This window comes from Ambystoma mexicanum, chromosome 2q (genome assembly GCF_040938575.1).
Source record: "Ambystoma mexicanum isolate Mex_15411 chromosome 2q, UKY_AmexF1_1, whole genome shotgun sequence".
NCBI classification, from domain to species: domain Eukaryota; kingdom Metazoa; phylum Chordata; class Amphibia; order Caudata; family Ambystomatidae; genus Ambystoma; species Ambystoma mexicanum.
In genome coordinates, this window is record NC_090924.1 from 171,609,517 (window position 1) to 171,636,874 (window position 27,358).

At 45.1% G+C, this 27,358-nt stretch overlaps 1 protein-coding gene across 3 annotated transcripts in view; it reads right to left on the reverse strand.

Annotated features, from left to right (window-relative positions):
• ALS2CL (ALS2 C-terminal like) overlaps window positions 1-27,358 on the reverse strand; it is a 757,501-nt gene that overhangs the window by 320,436 nt on the left and 409,707 nt on the right. For all 3 annotated transcript variants that reach the window (XM_069647086.1, XM_069647089.1, XM_069647088.1), the window contains 2 exons: window positions 14,612-14,777; window positions 6,618-6,746 (listed from right to left, as the gene is read on the reverse strand). In XM_069647086.1, the coding sequence (XP_069503187.1) occupies window positions 6,618-6,746; window positions 14,612-14,777 (295 nt within the window). The remainder of the gene's footprint in view (window positions 1-6,617; window positions 6,747-14,611; window positions 14,778-27,358) is intronic.

Here is a 27,358-nt window from a genome sequence, read left to right on the forward strand (position 1 = left end):
GGATGCTCTTACCATGTTGACAACGACGGGGAGAAAGAACTGGTGGCTGGCGTAGGGAATGCATGGGTGAAGGAGTTTCCAGAACCCTCCGCTGGATACAAAATTGGTCCCCGAAGTAGTCAGGTGGCAGAATTGATGGCTGTGCATCAAGCCATCCCCACTGCTGTCCAACATCAACTCCACGAACTGGTCATAATCACAGATTCTGATTATGTACGGAACGGGTTCGTGGAGCACCTGGTTAATTGGAAAACCAGAGGCATGTTATGTGCTAACAACAAACCCTTGAAACATGGGAAGTTGATCCAAAACATTGATGATCTGGTCACCTCGAATGAGATGACCATCTATTGGAAAAAGATCAAGGGTCATTCCAAAGTAGAGGGACCAGACAAAACTGGAAATGACTTAGCTGATCAGCTGGCCAAAACCGGGGCCATCCAAGGGGATCTAATTGAAATAGAGTCCCTGTTGGGGGAAATCCAGGTCACTGCTATCACTAGGTCCCAGACAAATGCTCACAATGATCTTTCAACTGCCCAATGGAGTAAGGAGACCCCTGATGCTGATTTGATTACAGCTCAGAAGGGGGATCCAATTATTGGTAAGTTTTACCAACACCTTGAGGACCCTGAGAACTTTCCCCTGATGGATACCGATTACATTGGGAAAGAGGACCTAAGAGTGTTGATGAAATGTCCAAAAATGTTCCGAATCCAAGACGGCTTGCTGGTAAGGAAATCCAAAGCTGGCCACGATCAGTGGGTGGTTTCTACCTCATTCCGAAGCCTGATGTTAAGTCACGCCCATGATGCGGCCACCGCCGGTCATAGGGGGTTTCACACAACACTGGAAATCTTAAGAGAGGTTGCCTACTGGCCACACATGGGCCAGGACCTCAACCAATATTTGAAGGGTTGTCTTGTGTGTGCACAATTTCAGCCAACATCCCTCACACACCGGGCGCTTCTCCAAAGAGGGGAATGACACTCCCATGGTCAGATTTACAAATCGACTTTGTAGGCCCCGTGATTCGCTCTGCTAGGGGGAATAAGTACATGTTGACTGTGACATGCTTGTATACCAAGTGGGTGGAATGTCTCCCAGCCCCAAACTGCAAGGCAGAAACGGCAGCTGCCTTGATGATTAACCACATCTTTTCCCGTTTTAGTCTACCTCAAAGGATTGAGTCAGACAGAGGTAGCCACTTCACCAGTGAAGTAATGACAAAGATGTGGGAGATATTGGGGATCAAAAGAAAGCTACATATTGCTTACAGGCCAGCTTCTTCTGGGGCAGTAGAGCGATATAACCGAACCATTGTGAGCATATTAAAGAAGTTTGTGGCAGATTCTGGGCCAAGTTGGGATATCCGATTACCTCTGGTCCTAATGGCCATCAGATCTACCCCTTCATCTGCAACCAAAATGTCACCATTTGAGTTGATGACTGGACGCAAGATGGTGCTTCCTCAGCATTTGCTCTACAGAAGCCAAGAGCAAACGTTGATAAATGCCTCCACAACTCATGAGTATGTGGAGAATTTAAGGAAACACCTTCAACATGCTTTTGCCTATGCTCAGCGGAATCTAGAAAGATCAGCCGAGAGTATGAAGACCCACTATGACCTGAAAACTTCCAGGAAGGAATATCAGGTGGGGGACCGGGTCTATCTATACAATTTCCAAAGGAACCAGGCCAAACAGCGAAACTTTTTGCCTACATGGAAGGGACCCTTTGAGATTATAGACAAGATCTCCCCTGTGGCCTACAAGATCCGCATCCCCAAAGGTGGTTTGGCAGAGGGGGAAGACAAGTGGGTACATATAAATCAGCTAAAGTGTTGCCATCCCAGGCACACTCTGCAGCAACTGGAGGAGTCCTCTGCAATACCAGAGGGGGCCGCTCCAGAGTAATTCAGTTCCAAACTGAAAATATCCTACGTATAGCCTATCAAATTCTGTGTTTCTCAAGTTTATGTGTTCCTGTCTCTTAATTTAAAATAAATGTGCATGTTCATATCTGTTGAGTTCTAAAATATATATGCCACCCCAATATATCAATGGTGGGGGAGAAATGTCCATGAATAGGTATTGCCGCTTTTCCTTTGTCGTCCTAGGAGAAAGAAAACCTGGAGACTGGCCTAGGAGGACGATCCGGAGACCGGGAGCAGAGACCCAAGGGGCCCGGGGTACCGCCCAATATTCCCATCAGGACCGGCGAGGAGAACCGATCGATCAATACCGGATGGAGGAAAAGATGCTGAACTGTGCCATTTGCAGAATTGGAAGAAGATTATGCGGACATACCAGTGCGTGGGTCATCACCTTTTGTGCACCCGACTCCCCATCGACTCAAATTCAAAGTGCAGTCGCGTGGGGGGGCCTTGTTGGGTGTCCTGACCCACGTTTGAGCTATCATGCTGCAACATTTGGTGCTGTGGGCTTAGAAAATCCAAGATGGCCAAAAAGCCCACATGTGCGCCAAAATCCAGGAGAACCACACAGTTTGTGCACACTAAAATGGTTGCCTAACTTGCCACCCACCAGTGCGAGCAGGATGGGCCGGGGTGCCATGAGTGAAATGTGTGCCAAAGGAAAAACCGCACTTTAAAATTACCTTTGGTTTCTCTGAATGCCAGCTCAAAATGCCTATTTTCAAACATTGCAACACATCCAAAAATCTCACTGAACACCAGCGGACATCTGGCAGAATGAAGTATGTGTGCATACTAAATCTGGGAAGTTGAAGAGCCCCAAAACAATGTTCATAACAAGACTGGCTGAGCTCTGCAGGTCTGCAGCAGCCTAACTGAAACTGGATTTAAAACTACCAAAAATCGAAAAAAAATTTAAATTAACTGAGTGACCTACTTTTGAGTGTCACATAGTTTGTAACTGTTAAAATGTCAAAGTTTTGAACTTAGAATCAGCATTCTAGCTGCATATGTAGAAATTGTCTTGACTTAAACTGGGGAACAAAAGGTGACATTTTACCTGAAACCTGGCTTAAGGAAACTGGAATTCTGCCAGACAGCTACCCCCGACAGGAGTGGGGGCTTGCCCAACAAATGCATTCCCAGGCCTGGCTGCATTCTGTTGCTCCTGCCAAAAGGAGGTCACACACTCTCTGATTGAATTACCAGGGGATTGCAAGAAACTAAAGAAAGGGCCCAGGCAGATGGTTTATTAGGGTGGTCGTAAATGGCTTCCTTTTGAACAAAGCCCTGCCTTGACTCAGGCAGATGGTTTATTGGGGGGACCGTAAAACAGCTTCCTCTTGGCAGAAGCTGGGAGGGGCAGGGTCTCTGAGCTTGGCAGAAACTGGATAAACTGGTTTCTATACCATGTGACCTGAAAAGACACACCCCTGTTGGCCAGAATATGATTCTAAGAAAGATGTATAACTCACAGTGCGGACTTGTCAAAATTATTTAAATGATACCATAATTCTTGTGATTTTTCGGTGCACGTTTTAAGACGCGTTGGGAATTTGTGTGATGTTCTGGGGCAAAACCCCGCTATTTATTGACACCACAGACTCTGTGTTTAAGCTAGAGACATGGGAATTTACTAGAGTATGTATGGACAGGCCGTGTATATGTGTATAATTTTTAATGAAAAACCAATGTTGCAAAACCAGTTAAAAAACGCTGTGAAGTGCTGTGCGCAGTGACCGGATCCGTGACAAAGTCGCCTTCCTGTCCAAAATCTCTTGTGAGTACTCAGCAAAACTCAGAACATATCCCTTAGTTTAATATAATATAATTCAATCTATTTAACCTAAGTAGAACTGTCACCTGTCATTTTCTAGCTGCAAGCTGTAACCTGACGCTTTGAACTTTTAAAATTTCAAATCCGAAAAACTACCTTTATTTAATCATCCGTATCTCTGGAACCGTTTGGGCTTTCCTCTGAAAGCTTAGAATCTCAGCTTTTCAACAAGCTTAGAACCGACTTCCTACTCCTTATACTTTCTCCGCAATCACGATTCACGCATTCACGAATTTTGCCGCGATTTGCGATTTGGCCCGATTTCTTTACTTGTAAAAAGATAGCTGTTTTTGCCTGAACTGCTAAATTTCGTTTGTCTCTTAAGAACCATCCCTGAATCATTGCTAGAGTGAGCCTGAACTCATATTAACTAGATACCACTCACCCTGAACCTCCTGAAGGGAATTAAAAGCATTTTCAGCATATTTCTCACTGCATTGTCACCATATTCAAAGCATTTTGCCTGTGTTTCAAAACTCCTATTGTTGTATAAGCTGCTGAGGGGGAATTGAACTGAATTCTATTTGATTGCATTTCTAAGAACTGTGTGCTCTCCTCTTCATTTCCTTACATTGCATAAGGGGGGGGGGAGTGGATTGCCAGAGAAAAGTGATTACATTGTTTTGTTGAAATCATATTGAGTATTTTCTGTATTGCATTTTCATTCAACATTGCATCCATCTGAAACTAGATAAAGCATTCTCTACCACCTTATTCTTCTGTTCCTATTCCCAAGCGTGCTACCTCATCCTTTATACTACTCCTGGGTAATCAAATCAGTTTATTAGTAGAACATTACCCATTGTTGTCAACTGCTCATGTTCTGAAGTGTGATATTAATTATTAATTTATTATAAAGTGTGATATATATATATTGTTTACATTCTCAAATAAACCGTTTAAACTTGCAAAACAACTACTTCTTGGCTCAGTGGGGTCAGGGGGGTTCCAAGAGAGGGGTGTTATATAGGGGTAGTCATCCAGAACTCATGAACTGGACATAAAGATATATCAATAAGGGCTTCCATTCAGTATCCCAGACTAGGCATTGACTTAGCTGTAGTGCTGGATTGAATCCTCTTACAACATGGCATGCTGCTGCAGGCATAGTTATGACAGTGGTGCATGCATTGATGTTCAGCTAAAATAGGCATACACAACAAGATGCCCATTTGTATTCAGCAGATGCTCATCCAATTCTACTTTCCTGTGACCCTTCTGGGATTATTAGTTTTTCGGGTTTATGAGTTGCTCCAAGTATTCAAATCCCTCAATATGGACATTGTCAGCAGTGACATCTTTCACAGGATAAGGGGAACGTCAGCATATACGTCAATGTAGTGTATATACTTATGGAGGGAAGTGAGTGAACCAGCACCCACCTCTTGGTTTCTGATGCTCTGCAAGCCAGCAAGGTCCAGGGTCGCAGTCACTTTCTCCTTTTGGGGATGCAGAACCAGGAGTGGCACTGTCCCCCATTCTCTCTGCATGCTCACTCTCTGCTGCTCTGAGACCAGGGATGTGACTGGTCTCTTTGCAAATGCCAGGCCCCACTCCAAGAGTGGGCAGACACTGCTGACACCTTGTCAGCTTTGCGCTGTCATAGCTGCTTTTTTGTAGCATGTGTCTTAATGCTACAGGCTCCAAACCAGTGCTTAGTTTATACAACAACAATTGCTGGGGCTCAAATATTTTCTAACATTCCCGTGACACGTCAGGATGGGCAGCCCCCCGCCCACTGTTGCCAGCACCCACATCAGCTCCCCATGCTGTCAGCATATATGGGGTTGAAGTTACAACTCCCACCGGCATATTGTGGTTGACGGTGGTACTCAATACTGCAGATGTGTGAATTATACATGCCGGTCAACATACACATTAAATAACATAACGCATGTTAAGTGTGTCTTTAAATACAATCATCGTTTACATTTTACTCTGATTCTATAGGTGCTTATTACGTAATTGGCAGTTAAAATAAAGTTGCCAAAATACCACATCATAACCAAACTGTGTCTGAGACAATAGGTGCAGGGGTTCAGAAACAAGTGCCAGTGCTGAGCCCTGGCAAACACCCCCAGAAATTAAGCAATTCTCCAAACGGGGGCCCTCCTTGATTATCTCATCACTGAAGATTTTGTCAGGTGTTTCCTGGATGGTGGGTGAACAGCAGAGATGGAGCTGGTACCAGAGATTTAATAGCGCAGCGATAATGGTATTTTCACAAACGTTGGACAGATGTAACAGCATTGTTCAACAATGTCCACTGGGGGTAATAGTCTTTTTGCTTCTCTCTTGAGTGGTAATGCTACCGTTACTGCTGCTGAGGAAATTAGTGCTGTAAATGCGACTGACTACTCAGATCTGCAACAGAGGTGGTGCTATTTACCTCTGTTCGTATTTCTGCACGGAATACCACTGACGATGCAATGGGGTTCTAAGACATCAAACTGACCAGTATTAGCTCACAAAACCAGCCCACCCCAGCCTGTCAGGCCGCCTCCTCGGACACTGGTCTATTATGCTATATCTCAGTCTGTAGCATGTATTGCACAATGGTTTGATGTAGCTGGACCGGGAGTTTTGCAGACAAATATACAGAGACAGATCATAAGGTATGCAGGGTCTACAACATTGGGCTCACCAAATGTTCTGAACTACCACTCCCATCAGCCCTAGCTAGCAGGGCCAGTGGTGAAGAATCATATGAGTTATGGTCCAAAACAATAAGAGAGCCATGGGTTGCAGACTCTTGCACTAAGGTTAATCAGGTGTTGAGACTAGGCATAAAGTGACAGGCCCCAGCACAGAGTGCACATCTGTATTCTTTTTTTTTTTGCTCACCGTAATTTTGTTTCCCAAAGAATTCCACAAGCTCTTGGTCAGTGAAGCCTCATCCAGGATCTGGCTGATGAAGGTCTGCAGTTTCTCAAACTGGTTCAGCGCCTCCGTCATTTGCATCTTCTCCATGCTCTGCAAATAGATGCGACATTGTTAGAAATGCATTCACTGCAAGTACCCTGCTATGGGAGAATTACAGACAACTCCCCCACACTCTCCATCCATTTCAATCATTAAGATATTCTACTCAGCGAGACATGTTATATTTCTGGCTCATACACAGGGCACATCTGCCATTGATCTGATCTAATACCGATTTGGACTATTCTAGGAGATGATCCCCTAGGTGCATGATTGGAAGTCTGTTGGATTATGGAGGACATGAATGTGTGATATGCAATGCTCCTCCATGTTCCCTGCAATTTGTCAATTTGTTGTTACATGCTTCCGGGGCACCTGTGGTCCAGGGATGGATATCGGTTTCTAAAACATCAATCGGCCCCACCATCTCTAGCACACCAGAAGGGATCCAAACAGATTGGAAACATAAGCAAATTATAAACGTCCTTGTCCAGTTTTGGTAAAGGGTACTGAACAGCAGGCTTATCTCCGAACGTTTGTGGATCAGTGGTTAGTTGCAACACATCAAAAATACAATTATTACCCACTGATAAAAGGGACTGCCCAGTCAAGGTTGTATGCAAATATCGACTTTATTATTACACAACAGACAATCTAACAACACTACGAAATACAACTCATCCTGTATAGGAATGCAGAGGGCAGACAGTTATAAAACGGAAAAGGGATGCACTCTGTATACTGACAGGAGGTAGTCGGTATGATAAATAACCACACAAGTTCAAGGTTACTTGGCTTCAGCACAAAGGGATCAATGGGTCTTAAAATGTCTCCAGGGGGCTTCTGGGATGGACCAGGGGGATAGAACCACAATGTACCATATGCTGTAGGTGGTTTTGGTGCTTGGCAGGGTCGAGCCGGCTTTAGGGTGCTTTGTAGCTTCTGTGACAGAGTTCAAGACGACAGTCAGCTCTGGGTATCAGGCAGCAAGACAGTTCGGCAAGTGAAGCTGGACAAACAGCTGCAGGATGACCTACATGGTGGCTTGGGGTCAGGAATCGTTGTCTCAGTGCTGATCAGCGGTTCTGAAGCACTGGTCAAGATGTCTTGGATGTCTTTAAGCAACTGCGGCTGGACAACAGTCAGCGTTGCAGTTGGTTGCAGCTCGAGGAACTCAACTGACTCAAAAATATTCTTTTAGGTGAGCGTCAGTAGATGCTCGTTGAGGCACTCCTCCCAGCTTCATCAATGGGCTTGTGTCATCCTTTAAGGCAGACGGCCCAAAGCTGACATGTCTGTTGCAGGCAGCTGCCTTGTTCTTTGTTTTTGGGGGCTCACTGACCTTCTGGCACTTCCCACCTAGGAAGATTGCTGCAGAGCCTAGCAGGGCACGCTGTGTGCTGGCTGGGTACCAGTTCTGGAACGGCTGGAGGGTCCTCTGGATTCAGTATCTCCCTCTGTTCCGTGGGAGATATTTAAGAGATGGATCTTGCTTCCCTCTTTGGAGGTCCTGCCTTCCTTCACTGGCAGAAGATGTAAGGCAGACTGAACCATCAGCCAGGGTCTAATGATAAGGTCTTCTTGTTACTCCTTCTGAAGTCTTTAGATGATCTGTCAAAAGAGGGGCTCAGCCCTCTTTTAAAACCAAATGGGCCACAGTTATTGGTGTAGGCTAAGTGTTGTGGGTGAGCCCTCTTAGGAGAGGACGACAGGACCAGGACAGGAAGGAGATCTGGAGGCAGAGATCAGGTAAGTGCTTCTATTGAAGAGATTGTGCTCTCAACATGGGAGCCACACTATTGGCCTCCCAAGTCCCTGAGTAACAGCTGACTGCTGTCCTCCACAAATCGCATCACACATGGGCATTCAAAGGATGCTCCTGCATGACCTGCTGCACGAGGGACAGCAGCACAAGAACCCGCAAGGCTGCATCAGCAAGTGCGGGCGCAGCCGTACAACAGTAACCCTGTAGACACCTCCCCCTTAATCAAATATGCTTAGCACAAAGTCCTTGAATTTGCTTCGTAGGTATCGCAACTGTGCCCCATGCCCCAGGTTTCCTTCCTCAATGGGGCACTCAGTAATCGTAGCTTGGCGACCAAAGCCACATGCATGCCGCCCTTCTCAGGTGCCTGCGCAACCCCTTCGGATCCACTTGTTGCTTCCACTACAAGACTCTTATTTTCTTTCGGTGTCTCACCACTACCCACACACACCACACGCACCTTATTTCTCCCTAAAGTGCAAACTGGAACACAATCAACAGGCAACTTCTGGAACATCGCACCACTCTCCTCCTTCACTTTGCTTTCCTCACCATGACATCTCACCAGTTGTCTCATACTCTACTTGGTGCCATAATCCAACAACACCACTGTACCCATCACTTTCACCACCTTCCTTGAAGGGGACATTAATGGTATCCCTTCTCATCTCCCTCTCTGGTCCCTTATCCTGACCCAACTGTCCACACAAAATGGTTTCTTATCCACACCCTTCTTACTGTCAAACCACTTCTTATACTTCTCTTGGCACTTCTCTGCTCTGCTGATCAGCTCCTCTGTATTTACTTTGACAGGTCCCGAGGTTCCCAGCCATTTTGGAGTCAATTCCACCACAGGCTGTTGTCTCTTCTGACCAGCCAATAAATGATCACTTGTATTGCCATCAGAACAAACATGTATTTCTTTCCTTGGTAACATTTTGGTAAGGGACCAATAATGTCCAATGCTACTTTTTTCCAAGACCTCATGGGAAACAGCAGACACAGAGGAGCCGATACATGAGACTTGTCACTGGATGGGCACGGCACACAATGTTTCACCAAATGTTCCACCTCAGCATCTATCCTTGGCCACCAATACACCTCCCTCACTCTCTTTTTTTGTGTAATTCCTCCCTAGGTGTCCGCTATGGGCAATTTCCAAAATAAAAGTCCTCATCCCCTTTGGGGGTACAATTTTCTCTCCCCTGCACAATACATTACCATCCATCCCCAGTTCTTCTTTGACCTGTTCAAATTGCATTCCAACACTCGCAGCCCCTTTAGGCTAGCCACACTCCAATAGATGACAAACCTTCACTAACTCAGTATCCGCCGCACTTTCCTCAGGCCACTTTGCCAAATCCAAAATTCCTTCCTGCCCCACCTGTGCAATCCTGGACCACTCTACTTCATCAATCTCTTTCCCCTCTAAGGGAAGTTGAGACAAACAGTCTGCCACCTAGTTACATGGACCTGGAACATATATCAGTGAAAAAGGTAATTCTTGCAGGGCAAGAGTCCATCTATTAATTCTGGGAGAACCTCCTACACTCTTTCCAATCAAGGCATGAACCAACGGTTTGTGGTCGGTCTTGACCGTGAAGTGCACATCCCACAAAAAAAACTTAAAATGACTGAGGGCTCAGAAAGAAGCCAGAGCTTCCCTTTCCACAGTGGAGTAATTTCTTTCAGCTCCCTGTAAAGCTCTAAAGGCAAATGCAATAAAACATAACTTGCCCTCTTGCACTTGCATCAATGCAGCTCCTAGCCCTAAAATGCAGGCTTCAGTCATCATATATGTTTTGCAACAGGGATTGAACATGCTAAGTGTGGGGGCACCCACAATACTCTTCTTGAACGCTTCCTCACATTCTACATTCCAGTCAAACATAGCACACTTCTCAACAATTCCCTTAAAGAAGCATCCACCAAACTGGTTTTAGGCCAACGCCTCTCCAATCTATGACATGTACTAGATAGGACACCTCTGTTATCCAAACTTACATTTTCCTTTCTTAACCATCAGCACTGCTTGATGCAAAATACTCAATACCTCACGTACATATCTCTAATGCCTCTACAGGTCTGGTGCGAATACCAGAATATCATCCTGGAAACACTTTACAAACTCTAAACCCTTGAACAGCTTTTCCATCACACAATGGAAAACCGCAGCAGCTGAGGCCAGACCAAATGGCATTCTCTTAAAGAGGTAGCGGTAACAAAGGAATTCAGGGACATTGAGTCAGGGTGCAGAACAATCTGGTGATATGCATTAGACAGATCAATTGTTGAGAAGTAGGTAGCACCATGATCATTTCCTGCACATTAGGTAGGGGATGTCGGTCCACCCAAATGTTACTATTGAGAGACCTGAGTTCCACACACATCCTTATGTTGCCATCTCCCTTCCATGCAATTAGCATGGGGGACAGCAACTCTACTGATTCTATTGGTTCAATCACATCATTCTTACAGTTTGTCTGGCTAAACATTTTGTTTTTTCTCTCAACAATAAGGGTATGGCACAGAATATGTGTCCTATGGGTTTCCCTCCCCTTTTTAGAAAATGTTTGTGGCAAAACCCCTTCAAACATCCTAACTGGTCAGCAAACACACCACAAAAATGTTGGCACGCATCATACTCCACAAACATCATAGGTTCTGGGACATTCAGGTTTGGAATATTTTGTAGTTCCTTCTGATGTCTCCAGCTAAGCAGCGACACTCCTTTATCTGAAACATATAACACACCTCTGATGGATATATCTTTGAATGCCATTTCTACGGGTCTTGACCCCAGAATGTTGATCAGTGAGCCCCCATTTCCCCTGGGCCATATATCATGAGCATCCAAGTCATCCACAGTAAGTCCCAACATCTCCAAAGCATGCATTCACACTTCACACCATGTAGCATCTACATCTGCTCAGTCAATATTTACAATACGTAAATCACTGACTCCTTCTTGGTATAACTTTGCTCCTCTACATATCTCACATCAATCCCACTCCTACACACTTTCGCCATGTGCCCTGTGTTCTTACGTGTTCTACATACAGCATTTCTAGAAGGGCAGCGAGGACTGTTGTAGAAGTTGTTTCATACTCCACATGCATAGCATGCAATGTTCATCCTTGCAACTTGCGCACAAGCCCCTTGGGAGAGACCAGATCTGCTGTGGCCCCTTGCGGCAGACAAGGGAGCCTGCGCCCTGGAGGTCTTTGAAGGCCTGCTGCCCACAGCATTCACTTTGCCCTTGGAAGTATTCAGAGGTGCTGAGTAGGCCAAGGATTGCTCAGCTAGCTTGGCCATGGCAATGGACTGGAAGAGGGAATGCTCCTTTATCATCAATAACCACTCCTGTAGTTTCTTGTCACCTGACAATCTGGTCACGTAGGAGGTTGTCGAATTTTGTCATCAATCCATGAAGGACGGCCACACATATACCCCCTTTCTCTCCTGGCTGTTGGGAACGGGAAAAAAAGAAATGTCACTCCATCACAACATCCACAGACAGCCCAAATTGGTCCAGAAGCGCACCTGCTCCGAAGCCAGGAAAACATCCCTGGAATCTCCTTGCTCTTCTCCAATGGGGACAATGGGGACAATGGACAAAGGACAATGGACAATGGACAAGGGGCCTCATTACGAGTTTGGAGGTAGCCATGCCCTTAATAAGGGCATGGCTACCCCCAAACCCGGGTCCGGGTTCCCTGAATGGGGAAATACCGGGCCATTCCGACCTTGGAGGGCCCGGTATTTCCCCATTCAGGGAACCTGGATCGGGTCCATCCCCATTCCCTAGGGCTCAATGGGAATGAGGAGCATGCTAACAAGGAGCATGCTAACAACGGGCCCGTTAATCAACGGGCCCATTGTTAGCATGCTGGGCCGCTCGCGGGACCCGCTAAGGACGTCTGGTAAACCTCATAATGGGGTGGTAAGGGGTTAACGGCTCTGGCACCTTTACCAGCACCATTAACCCCTAACTGCCCTCCTCGTAATGAGGCCCAATGTCTCAAAAATACTCCGAACTTCCACACCCAGACAATTCAGCAGGATGGCCTGTTTTCTTTCTGGGTTAAACTTCTTACCCCCAATTGCAATGAGATATGTATCAAAGATCTTCTTTCAATGAATCCATCAGATGGCAGGTTCAGCAGGTGTTGCTTCAAATACAGGCGGGGCTCTATGGTTGCCTCCATGAGTGTACTTGGTGCAGCTCCCTATGTACCAATCCAATGCCCAACAGCAAATATGGGTGAAAATTCCACAAAGCACTCTTCAATGCCACAATAAGTTTAGTAGCTTGTAAGACAATACCACCAACTGACACACGGTGGCGTCAAAAGCTCAGCAGTTGTTCCGATCAGCTTTACAAGCTTTACAAATCCTTCCAACTCTGGCGTGGGAGGACCCAAATCGTCGCCAATATTGTTGTGGGTGAGCCTTCTTAGGAGCAGACGACAGGACCAGGACACGATAGTGAGGGCAGGAGCTGGCTTCAGGTTGACACAGTTGTATATGAAAGATGGTTGGGGCTTCCTGTCTCCTTTGTAAACCTCTGCAGCCAGGCTCCATGTAAGCTTGTTTTAAGTACATTCTATTTGTATTTTAATCACTGCCACCAGCTGCAGGGCCCAAAAAAGGACAAGGCCGATCCATAGAGCCTTTGCTAGTTAATCAGGCTGGCCATGGCAGAGGGAAGGTTTTGTCCTCCCCCTTCTGGAGATGAATGATGTACACCTCCTGTCATATCCCAACTAAATATGACAGAGGGGACTGCGCCTGTAGGCTGTATCCACCCAGAGTATGATATGATATGATAAGGCATTTATAACGAGCCTATACACAAGTGTTTCAAGGTGTGACGTGGCAAGGGAAGGGGAACAGAGGAAAGTCAGAGACAACGATCCTACTAGGCCAAGTGTCATTCAGATTGTGCAAGTGCAGGGGAAGGGGGAAGAGGAAAAGTGCAGAGTGGGAGGACAAGTCTCGCAGTCCTGTTCTGGTTGAGCTGTAGAGGGCAAAGAGTAGAAGAAGGCATAGTTAGGCAGAGGCTCTTGCAGTAGTCCAGCCTAGAGAGAACCAGAGCTCTGGAGACAGTGAGCTTCTGGGGGAAGGAGAGGAAAGGAAAAATACCTCTGAGGAGGTGCAGCTGTTAGTGTGACTTCTTAGGGACATCAGAGATGTGAGGAGAGAAGGAGAGTGTGGAGTCGAAGATGACCCGAGGTTTTTCGCCTCACAGATGGGAGCAGGAAGAGGGCCAAGAGCAGCCGGCCAGACAGTGACAGGAAAGGAGGGAGTGTGTGTGCCAATGAGGAGAATCTCAGTCTTACTGGCATTAAGGTAGATATCATTGGCGGAACACTACTCCTGGATAGCAGACAGACATTCAGAGATGAGAGACGGAGAAGCGGTGCCCGAAGGTATCCTGAAAATGAGTGTCATCCGCATAGCAGTGAAAGTTGCGGCACAGAGCGGCAATGCGGTGGGCAAGAAATGCCAGGTTTTGGTTGAACAGCCAGGGAAAGAGGAGATGAAGAACCCAAGTTGGATCTGGGAGGGTCGATCAGAGAGGAAAGATGTCAGCCACGCCAGGGCCTGACCGGTGATACCCAGGTTATCACAGAGAGCATAGGTAGCGATAGAGATAGAGGAGAGGAAGGACCCAAGTTAAACCTGAGAGGGTCGATCAGAGCCACAGGTAGCGATAGAGATAGAGGAGAGGAAGGATCAAAGTTGGACCTGGGTGGCTCGATCAGAGAACACAGGTATATGATGTCATGCAGTGAGCATAGGGAAATGTGTGCGGATTAGCCATACACATTTTGTGGAGGTTTATCTACCATCATTCATTTTCATTTAAAAAGTTCAATGAAGCCCAGTTTGGTGCCCACCCACGGTGCGGATGGTCGAATTCCTCACACATATGAGATTAATCAAATGGCACCATCAAATCTCCCTTTTCTGTGACTTCTTCCAGAATGTACAGAGTGGAGATGAATGTCTTGGTGTGTATCTGTGTGATATTGGAAACTCAAATCTCCCTACAGTAGACCCTGTATTAAGTTAGCATGACCTGTCTGAACTTTATTGTTATTAGTAGTGCACAAACACATGCAGTGAAGCAGCAATACTACTTTACCTTTCCAATTGTCTCACTGGTCTTGGTGAGGAGCAGAGAATACTCCTGCACATGGAGTCGGAATGGCTCATGCAGGACTCTGTACAGGGTAACTGGTAAGGCGGGCTCCCCTTTGGAGTCAACAAGGAACTGCTTCAAGGTCTTCTTATTTGCCTTCCAGTGAGCACTAAAAATGGGGAAATATGAACAAAAGTAAAGGTCATACTACATCATATCTGTGACTTAATCATCTTGACTGAGAAGACTAGTGTAGGTAATAACAGGATCCTTGCTAGTAAATGTTTCCAAAGGTGATCATTATCTCAGGCTTTGGGCCTCATCATGAGTTGGGCGGTATCCCGACTGGGATACCAGTCATTGACAGGTACTGATATTTTAGTTTCATAGAGGGTGCAATGTGACCAGCAGCGCTGCTGAATTTTCTTTTTCATGAACTAGTGTCTATGCATCATGGGTTGGATGCTATACAGTACATTCAATACTCTTTTACTAACAATTTTAAGCCGTAATATTCTACTTTTATTAGGACTATAAAGATACTTCAACAAGACACCCCCAGTAGCTCTCAGCAGAAGTGCTATATATTTAATTGGGTAGTACGCGTGCTTCTAAGCAGGCCTGGTGATCTTTGAACTTAACAGCACATGTATTCCTCAGCAAGGCTGTTGTATTTAATGGAACATCCCAAGCACTTCTCATGAGCACTGCCATACCTTATAAACATCAGTATCAGCGGTCTTAAGCTGGAGTATAACACATTTGGGGCAGTACCAGCAGTACTCGCCTTTACTGTTATAATTTAATTTGACTTCACAAGCACTTCTCAGCAGTACTGCTATACATTTAATGGCATAGAACAAGCACATTTTAGCAGCACTGCAATGATGTGAAATGTATCAAGTAGGAGCTTTCTATTAGTTAATCAATCCGTCACATGTATTGCACATACAAACCTTCACCAGTGGCATCAGGGCGCTAAAGGAATGCAGGGATAAGAACTGAAAAAAACCTGATGGGTCTTCAATTTCCTCTTAAAGAGATCAAAATCTTGGATCTTTCTTAAGGAGAGCGGAAGAGAGTTCCATAGTTTAGGACCAGCTACAGAAAAAAGCACACCCACCACATCGCTCCAGGCAATAGTGTGGGACATTCATAAGGGATTGAGAGGAAGAACGTAGACAACGATTGAGGCAGTAGGGGGTAACTTTCACCTGCAGAGCCTCTACCTTGAAGTGCCCGGTGTATAAGGCACAGGGATTTTAATTGAATCTGGGCTCTGACCGGCACCAATGCAAGTTTCGTCGAGCCAAGAAGACAGACATGCCATAGGGAATGCCCTTTGCCAGGCAGATTGCTGCATTTATCGTGCTCTAAAACACTTGTGTACGAGCGCGATAGAAATAAAATATCAATTCAATTCAATTCAGTACTTTCAACTGATTGAGTAAGTAGGCCGGTTGAGCCAAAAAGAATGCATTGCAGTAATCAAGGCCACCATTGATCGTCGAAGCGATGACTTCAACATGAAAACAAAGGAGGATTTAAGGTAAGATTTTTTCAATTGTTTCAGTTTAAGAAAACCGGTGCTACAGATGGAGCATGACACAGGCGCTACACCACTTGCTGAGAACCCAGAGAGAGCGAAGAGGCCACCTGCGAAGACAACCACCACATGACAAGGGCGCTACACCGGTTACTGAGAACCTGGCAAGACAGAAGTGGCCACCAGTGAATACATTTACATGGCGACATTGAGGTATGCAGAAGAGAAAACTGAATACTTCTTAGGGCTCTGAGAATTCAGTTATGAAAGTCTGAAGATCTGTGGCAAAATCATTTTAAACACAGATACAGATCACATGAAGAGCCAGGTGTCTCGATATCTGTAAGGGACCTGACAGAGGCCTGTGGAGTTAAAAAAAAGATAGTAATTTAACTATCCTGTAAAAGCAAAACAGCACTTCATCCAAGTGATCTGGAATGAAAGGCACGCAGCCCAAGAAGGAACGTTGGTCCATATCGACTCTGGGTGGACAGGATCCTTATGAGATACACCTGTGATTCGAGCACAGTTCTCCAATGTTAATCGCCAAACAATTTCCGATAGTTACGGGGAACTTACACACATTTGGAGTAAGATGTTTTTAGAATTCTATTAGAATCAAGAACATGGACATACTAGTTAATTGGGACCTATAACATACCTCCTGAAGAATATTCACCATTTGCATGCAGGGCACTGGAACATGTTGAGCCTTGAAGGGGACCTATGATATGCCTATGAGTCCCATACCCTTTAAAGGAGACCTGATCTGTAATCTTGGACAGATAGACTGATTATAGGGTTTAGTAGAGTCACAATAGCACTTTATTACTTTTTTATGGTGTTTTTTGCATGTATTTTTAACTACCGTGTATGTATTATGAATTGGTATGATAAGTTTTTTGTGATTATTTAATTCAATAAACTGAAGATTTTTTAACAAATAAGGGTTTTATATGTTTATAATACCTCTGGCCCTTTATTCTTTTGCAGCATTAGGTATCTTCCCTGAGAGACTGCAACAGAGACGACCTACAGTCAGACCTCTCTTTCTTTGCACGGATGGAGCTGATCTGGGCCTCCAATTAAATGTATACAGAGATCTGTACACCTATGTTTTTTAAAGTTTTCACAGGAGAAGGTAGAAGGTCAAGATCAGGTGGCCAAAAATCCAGCATCCAGAGTGGAGGCAAGGTTAGTGGACCAACCACTAACACCTCTGTTTTTTTGCCATTTAGCTTCCACCAATTTTTGTCCATCCAATCACTGACTGCACTAAGCAGATGTTTACCAGTGCCATCTCGCTCAAGATCCAGTCAAAATAGAATTTGAGTAACATCGGCATAACATAAGAAATAGAAACCAAAGGGACAAATGAGAGGAGCTAAAGGTTGAATGTAAATGTCAAAAAGAAGAGGAGAAAGTGCTGTGCCCTGAGGGACCCCACAGTCGCAGTCACTGAAGATGACCTAAAGGAAGCCAATGAAACAGACTGCAAAAATCCCAAAATGATTGGAGCCAGTCATAAATACTGCCAGTTATACCAATGCTGCGCAGTCTTGCCAAAAAGGACATCATGGTCAATGGTATTAAAGACAGTGGACAGGTCCAATAAAATAAGCAGACCATTCAGTTTATAGCGACTTTTGTGATTTTCAAATACATTGCTAAATCAGTTGTTTGCCTCCATTGCCGCTAAATATAGGTCAATGGCTGCGAAAATCTAAACATCAAAGATCCCCCTCCACGAAGCTGGCTGAATGGAGATGAAGTGTTTAACTACTGCCCGTCTTTCTTCTTTTGAAATGCAGAGTTACTCCGCTTGCACCAAACAGCAGCTATACGCCCACAATCCCTTGATTTAAAATGCTAATTTGGCATGGGAATGGTCTCTGGCACTTTTGCATGATTTTGCGCATTGTGAATCTGAAAATCCCCAAGGCTCATCACTGGGCATGTGGTCATCTTGACAGAATTCGATCACAAATAAAAATGAAGAAATTACATGTTTTTTCAAATCACTGTGTCTAAGTTTATCGGGCAAACACTTGGCTATCTAATAAACAGATGTATTTGCACAGATTGTCTTTGTAAGAGCACAGAAATTTTAAGCATTGGAATAACTGTCACTCATTCGTGCGTGCAGTCTTGAGAACGTAGCGTAAAAGTCGTCAGGGCGTGTTCTTAGTGCAATTAAATCAATTAAATTACTGACAACGGAATAAAATAACTGCCTTTCTGAAAATATCGCCAAAAACACCTAAAAGAATGGATTTTATCTTTGTTTTGAGGAGATCCTCCCTTGCCCTGATCAAAGCTGAGTAGCCCTTCCCCAGGTCTGTCATCCCTCCTGATGGCAATATATTTACCACCACTCCAGGCCTCAGCAGGGCCTCAGCAGCAGCAGAAACCCCCTGACCCCCCAACCAACACCTAAACCACCACCCAGTACCTTGCTGGAAGTGCAGCCAACACTATTGCCCAGGGCCTAACCAGCTGAGCCACCACTCATGGCCTCAGCAGAGTCACCATATCCACAAACACTACACGCAAAGCTTTGCTGAAAGTGCAACCAGCACAACCAATGCCACCGACACCCTTATGAGCCACAGTCACACTGGTCAACTAGCACCATCATCTTGGTGAGCAGAGGCCGTACCTTCCCCATAACCACCCAGGTCCTCAGCAGCAGCACCAGCCCCACTGCCAACACCACTACCCATTGCCCAGTGCAACCAACACCACCACCCTGGCTGCAGAAGAAGTACAACCCTCACCAATTGGGCTCCTAGCAAAAGTGCCAATATGGGTGCCAATATTGCCACTCATTACCCACACTGCAAACCTAACCAACACCAACCTAGACTATTGAGGCAGCACCACAACCATCACTACCACACGGGGTCTAACCAAGACTGACTGAGGCAAATATGTAATTACGGCACCACCGTATGCACCTTCCTAGACTTAGAAGAGTCAGAGAAGTGTTAAATTCTTCAATGTCACTAGGGGACAAGACACAGCATCCCCAGAGTGGGTGAGTTACTTTCAATCTTCTATGACAGCTAAGACACTCTTTTTTTGTACAGCCTGGTCTCTTAGTGCGACACAGCACTTTTTTGAGCGACTTGTCCCGCTGGAGACCAGCACCCCTTTATACAAGTTATAAAATGCGGTTATTCGACAGACTTAACAATCTTAGGCATGTGCCTTTTCTTATTGCAGAACTCGTATTCCTTGTGAAGCAGTTTATAAGAAGGATTCTATCTTTATATGAGTATCTCCACAGGTCAGTGCAGTGATCTGTATCTAACTTTGAGTAATAATCTAGAGAAACATTATCAAAGGTAGTTATTTTCATTAAGTAGTATTTATTTGTATTACATTTACAGACAAAAAAATCCAGATATCAATACCTGAAGAAAGGCTTCACGCCTGAAACGCCTGGTAGAAGACAGGAGGACAACTTAGTCCTTACACAAAATAGACATCTCCTATCAGGATATTGGAAACAATGTTTACTTTCTTAGAGAACTATGAGTTTACTTTTTTGCAAATTATGTTAATTGAACATTTGATTATATTATTCCATTGACAAAAGTGCTATAACTGTTTTGTTCTTGGATTGTATCGTAATACCAAGAGATTTGACAATGGTATTTTTGATTTGAACTGTGATGTAAATTTGAGAACATATACTACATACTACATCATATCTTACTTTATGAATACTACATCTCACAAGAATGTATAAGTTTTCTTTGCTTGGAACGCTTAATTAACAAATCCACAACTGTTTAGTTGTTTGTGTTGTGCCCTTGTTTGTATCTCGAGGAGCTCGGGGTACCATTTCTTTGTTTGTACCAGCATAACACCACCAACACCATCTGAGGCCTTACTGGGGGTGTAGCTAACAACATCACTCATGGTCTAACAGGTAGCACCACCACTGGTGGTCTCAGCAGCACCACTAGTCCCACAATAACCCAGTCCCTCAGAAGCAACACCAGCCCAACGGCCAACAGCACTATCCAGGGCCCAGCTGGGAGTGCAACCAACACCAAAACGGGGCCTAATTGGTAGCACAATCACCACCCATGGTCTCAGCAGCACCACTGGTCCACCAACACAACTATCTTGCGAAGCAGATCCAGTGCCACCCCCACAGATACTATTGCAAATGCAATTTAAAATGCTGCAGAAAAGTAGTTGTTTGCCGCAAAATGGGTGTATTTGTGCCACACAATTGTAAATCCCATGTCGCAATATCCTGGTGAGTCTGAATAAGGGCTGCCACACAGCCCTGATCCTTAATCCGGATTAGGTGCCCATGAGTGGTTGGTGTAATGATCTACATGTTAAATAGAATATCCAACAGGTAAAATATAAACCATATCAGGGCCAGATGCGGCAGTGAACCATGTTTCAGTGACACAGACTAGGTCAGGATCGAAGTCTTGAAGAAATGTAAATATTTCCAGCGTATGTGCTGCGAGTGACTGTTAAACAGGCAGGCGTACAGCACAGGCTCAGGGGGGTGAGCAGAGATGGAGCCACTGTTAGTCACCAAGCCTGTAGGCAAAATATTTTTTATTTTATATTTTATTGTGCATATGTAAGGCGCTTATACAACAAGAAAATTGTGTTTCAATAGTGTTATGTGGGGCTAAATCCAATAGAGAGGCATAGGATATGCCACCATTTCTTGCCGCAAAGCTCCATAGCTCAGTCCTTGTGCAGACGAGCAGGACTTAAGCAGGACTTCGGCAAGCACTTAGTCGCTGCGCTCCCCGTGACAAGCTTTTAAATATTCCACCATTCTATTAGAGTAGCCGGTCCGAGTAACAGCCCAGAGAGAGTAAAAATTGAGGAAAGACTGCAATACAGTGTGTGTGGGGGTTTGCCAATAAAGATAGAATGGGAGCAGAACCGGTGCATGTCACTGGCCTCCCTTATCAAGCCCAGGCACGCTTAAAGACTGCAGAAAAAATAGGTCATGTGGCTGCTGCCATGCAAAAATGGCAGGTTTAAAGCTTCCCACAAAGGCAGCTATTTGAAAACAGCACTGAAAGCATGGAGAATGATAAAGGATACATTAAAGATGCCACATTGACTATCTGTTTTGAAATAAAAGTAAGGTAATAATAAATCAGTTCCCCAGAGCATTCAGTTGGTAAAAGGGGCCAGCACAATTTAGAGTAGCTTTTTCGCTGGCCATATCTGGCTGACACAGTGCTCTAGGAGAGTGGGCTAAAGATTAAAGGAATATGATTCAAAACCAACCAGGCTGTGGTTGGGGCAGGAGTCTCACTGCATGACTGTCTGACACTTGATGATCAACAGCAGAGAAACTGAAACAACCAGCTGCCACCTAGAGCCATGGCCCCACACCTATTAATTTGTAATTAGTGCAAACAGGAGGTGCATTGGAAAAATGAATGCCCACTTAGACCACAGAGGCAACAGCAGCAGGGTGGTAATATCCTGAATAAATAAAAGATGCTACAACAGGCGGGGCAGGTCCAGAGACAGACTGCTCCCATGGGTCAAATGCCCCCGTTTCTGAACCCAAAAACGAATCCATTCATCCCCGGAGACCCGCGAGGACAGGAGGGGGAAGGGGTACGATTGGATTCTGACAACCAGAAGAAGAAGGGACTCTGGAAGCACTGATGATCCCTGTCATTCAAGAGGGAACTTATGTACAGTACCAAGTTCAGGGATTACAAATACCATGGGCCTCATTACGCGGTAGGTGGTAAGGGATTACCGGCACCTGTAAACTCACTGGTACCGGTAATCCCTTACCACCCTATGCCGAGGTCCCTTACCGGGTCCCTTCCTCAATGCCTGGTTTTACCAGGCGTTATGGATGGGACCCGTTAATGGACTTCATAGCTAATAACGGTACCGCAAATTGCGGTACCGTTATTAACTCCATCCCCATTCCCATTGACCCTTATGGGGGCTCGAATGGGAATGGGGAATGGTTCCCGGAATGGGGACTTACCGGGTCCTCCAAGGTTGGAATGACCCGGTAAGTCCCTATTTCGGGAACCCGCACCCGGAATGCGTTAAGGGGGTAGCCATGGTGCTAATAGCACCATGGCTACCCCCTACCGCGCAATGAGGCCCCATGTCTGGTAGGTACCAGGGCAAACCGATCAGCTACTTGAATTAATAATTTTCCTCATGTCCCTATATCGAAGGACACAGTAAGAGCAGTAGGCATATCCAATAGCACAGACATACATCAGGTAGCTGAGCCTCTTATCATTACATTAGAGCCCATTACCAATCAGCACGCTTTTCTTTTAAGTTTACCTCACCTGTAAATGTATTGAGAAGAGACTTGCTGTGCAATATGAGGTGCACTATTTATTGCACCCCTGAGGGGGTGTTTTTGAGTGTACTCTCAGACAATGTGGTTGTCATGATGGCTACACTCAGGGAAGAAGAAGGGGGTGAGTGGTGGAAGCGGGCAAGCATTGGCTGGAGGACATACAGGAATTGATTGTGTCTTTTACAGGGTGCCTGTGGGCCACCCACGACAATGAGGCAGATACATACACGGTTCCGAACCAGTAAAGACAATAGTAGATCTGTTTAAAAGATTGCCCACATGCCAGAGTATCCCCTGAAGTATGAAGCAGAGGTAGGTATTACCCCGGTTATCAAATATTTATTGAGTCAGGGAATAATTTTTCAGAATAGTAGCACATGTAATGCGCCGATTTTTCCTGTGAAGAAACTAGGGAAGGGGGTGTATCATTTTGTTCAAGAACTACGTGCTAACAATACCATTGTAATACCTTCCTTTCCTGTGGTACCAAATCCGGCAACCATACTGTCATGTATTCCCCCAGAAGCCACAAATTTTGCAGTGGTCGACTTAATTCTCAGCTCCTATACATAAGAACAGTCAAAATCTGTTCTCATTCTCGCATCGGGGGTCCAGTACTCGTGGACCTGTTTGCCCCAGGAGTATACAGAGTCGCTAACCCTCTTCTCATGGCACATGAAGAAAGATTTGGATGATATAAAAGAGCCAGGGAATCAATCCTTATCCAATATGTTGATGATTTGTTAAACACCTCACCCTCATATGATGCTTGGGAAGAAGATCCTGATAACAGCAGTAGCAGAGATAGGGCATAAGGCTTTGAAAAAGAAGATACAGTTATGCACCCCAGGGATGTCCGCTGATATCTGCTTTTTGAAAGGAGACTGTTCATAATATACAAAACCCACAGAACATAACACAAATCAGAGCTTTCCTAGGGACAGTAGGCTACTGCCGGCAATGGACCTGGGATTTGCCAAAATAGTTTAACCACTCCAAGATTACACCTGATTGCACACTGTAGGACCACTGCAGTGGACACCAGAGGCAGAAGAGGCATTCGCAAGAATAAACAGTGGTTAGCAGAAGCATCCGCATTGGGGCGGCCTGATTACAAAAACAGATTTACCTTGTGCTGTCATGAACGAAAGGGGTTTGCTTTGGCGGTACTTACCCAGAAACACAGGATCCATCATAGACCCCTAGCTTATTATAGCAACAAATGTGACCGGGTTGTGGCAGGAAAGCCACCCTGCTTGCGATCTGTAGCTGCTGCAGCTCATGTGGTGGAACAAAGCATGCACATCTATTGGGATCAATAGAGGTGGCTGTTCCTCACGCATTGGTATCGCTATTATTGATAACAAAAATGCAGCACATCAGTCTCAAGAGCTAGCAAATATGAAATACTCGTAATCAATTCATCAAACATTACCTTGACTAAATTCTCTCTTCTAAACCCAGCATTGTTGTTTCCAACACCTGAGGAAGGAGGGCAAATCCATCCCACATGATTTTGTGTCGGTGAAGGATTGTCTGATGATGCCCCATGCAGACCTCTCTGATGCACCACTGCCAGACTGAGATCTCGAGTACTTTGTTGACGGGTCTTGTTTTAGAAATCAGGAAGGGCAGGTGGTCTTGGGGTACCCAGTGAGTGCACCTGAAGAAGTAGTGGAGAGTGGCAAGTTGCCCCTAGTGAGGTCAGCACAGGTAGCCAAACTAGTGGCCCTGACACAAGCCTGCTAGCTGGCGGCACAACAATCTATTAACATTTATACCAATTTGTGATATGCATTTGGCATAGCCCACAACTTTGTCCAAACCTGGAAGCAGAGAGACTTCATGAATTCAACTGGTACACCTTTAAAAACAATCAGTATGCATTTGACCTTTTGGATGCCATACTGTTACCGAAGTGAATTGATATCATCAAATGTGCCACCTACCAGGCACTAGACTACCCTATTAGTTGAGGAAATGGTTTTGCAGATCGAACTGCCAAGGTGGCAGCCACACAGCAGGGCAATGAGGTGTTCATCTTGCCAGTGCACAGTACAGGAGGAAACTCTGTATAAAACATTAGAAGATCTTGCTCTTCTGCAGAAGAGTGCAACGTCTGATGAAAGAGCTAAATGGATTAGAAAGGGGTGCCGGATGTATGAGGACTCTCTGTGGTGAGATGAGGGGGGTTGGTTGGTAGCGTTAAAAATATTAGTGTCACATCTAATCAGGCTGTATCATGTGGAAGCACATGTTAGGAGGAATGGAATGACAATGCTAGTGGGACAATCCTGGTTTGCACCAGAGCTTGCCACAATGGCCCAAGAGTACTGCTAAAGACCTTTATCAGGACACTGTCATCAGGCTGTAAAGATTGACCTGGAGAGTCGGGTTCCCTTGGTAGGGCAGCTTGAACCTGATTGAAAATGAGACTGACATAAGAGATTAATGTCTTGACATACTCCAACAGTCGATCATCAGTTAATTACAAATTATCTGGAACACTTGTGACCACTGGTGCTACAGGACATCTCATAGGTGTAATATGTTTACAAAATAACATGGGGAAAAGTGTACCGATTAGGCAAAGAGTGCACCCTCCACCATACGATACAGCCCATTTATGGTACTACCAATTGATTTTGTACAACTGCCAAAATATAACCAGTAGCAATACCTGCTAGTAATAGTGGATGTTTTTTCAGGATGGTGGTAGCTCACCCTTGTAGAAAGACAGATGCAGTGACTGTCGCAAAAAGATTGATTTCAGAATTTGTACCCAGATTCAGGACACCTACATGCATTAACAGTGACCAGGGAAGTCACTTTGTTAATAACATTATCAAAACACTGTTGTCCACTCTCAAGGTTCAGCGTAATTTGCATTGCCCTCATCACCCTCAATCTGCGGTGGCAGTGAAGAGACGAAACTGGGAATTGAAAAACAAATTGGCTAAGTTATGTCAGGAAACTGGGTTGAAGTGGCCAGAAGTCCTCCCACTAGTTTTGTTTAGCATAAAAAGTGCACCCACTAAGAAAACGGGGGTGAGCCTGTATGGAATTATTTATGGAAGACCTATGAGATGTCCTGTAGCACCAGTGGTGAAAAGTGTTCCAGATAATTTGTAATTAACTGATGATCGGCTGTTGGAGTATGTCAAGACATTAATGTCTTCTGTCAGTCTGATTTACAATCAGGTTCAAGCTGCCCTACCAAGGGAACCCCACTCTCCAGGTCAATCTTTACAGCCTGATGACTGTGTCCTGATAAAGGTCCATCAAAGAAAGACTGCTCTGCCCCCAGGTACAATGACCCCTAACTTGTCCTACTCACCTCTAACTCAGCAGTTAGTGGGGTGCACGCTAGTCACTGTGAACGGGCGATAGGCCCCGCAGTGTAGATGCCAGTGGCTGGCTGATGTGTTTAGTTTTATTGGCTTGTACTAATGTAGTGGTAGGAGAACATGATTTGGTTGTACAAACTATTCTAACCCTGAAAAACCTGACTAACGTTGTGACATTGTCTGATGTCAGGGCCTGGTAATGGTATAAGAAGTGATGGATAGTACATTGGCAAGGGGGTATGTGTAATCTAAATGGATCTTGGGAAAGCAGGGTGGATCTTTGGTTGGGAATTATACCACAGCTAGCAGAATGTCCAGTGTGGCCAGTACCATCACCCTGTGAGGCTCTACCAAATTGGATGAGTGAAAAACATTACCTGAAAGTTCTCAACTCCAAATGGGAAGAGCCAACAGAGAGCGCCCCACCAACTCGTAGAAAAAGAGAAACAGTATAACCACTAACATACCTACCAGAGCAACTACTAAACTGGCTGTATAATATCCAGAACCTTCATATATTTCTGATCTAATGTATGCTGTCTTCCTGTTCTTTTTACCAGGAAACAAAACAAAATGGGCTCCAAATAATGTACTGGTATAGCAGTGGACAGGAACCATGGTGGTGACAATAAAAAGAGAACAGGGTGGTAATGTAAGTGTGGTTCCGGACTTGGCAAATTTGCACATGGCCTTGCACCGAGTAGTGGTGCCAAGGCATTGTGAGATTGAAGATCTCAGTGTTGTTGTAGGTAAAGGGAGGGCACAGAAAGTGCAACTGGAATGTTATTTATTAACAACAGTGAAGGGAGAGACTAACACTAGGTCAGTGAAGGTGTGTTCACATTCTACTCATGTCCAGTGTCAGTTTACAGTTTAGAAAATAGAACATTCATTCAATTTTTTTGCCATCACCAGAGATGGAAATAGAAGAATGTTTTAAATATACCTAGGTGTATAACCAGCGACTGTAGTACAATACAGTGTTGAATCTGGATAGGATCAGATACGGGTACATGGTATTAAATGCAACATTAGCATTGGTTTTGTTTACTGTTTACTTTTCCTTTGCCTCCTTTCTATGTGACTACCGACTACCCTAACTGCAGACATAGGGCTGCCATTTGATTGGCTCAGCAACAGGAGGAGTTGTCGAATGATCGACAGAAAAGGGAAGTATTAGATACAATTTGGAGTGGGGCTAATACATGACTAGAGAATGCAACAGGGGCAATATCTGGCTCAGAGTTGGCAGACAGTGAAGCGTGGATCGGTGAGCTCCAAATAATTGGGTCATTGAGTCAGCTGAGCCAAGGGGCCCTTCAGAAACGAATGGATGGTGACTTGGAAGCTGGTAGGAACTTGGAATGGGACATGGCATGCAAAGAAGTGCAATACAATGGGCCTCAGTGGACGTCTGGTTGGGGACCCGGGAGCTAACAACGGGTCTGTAATTGACGGGCCCGTTGTTAGCTCCCTCCCCATTCCCATTGAGCCCTATGGGGGCTCGAATGGGA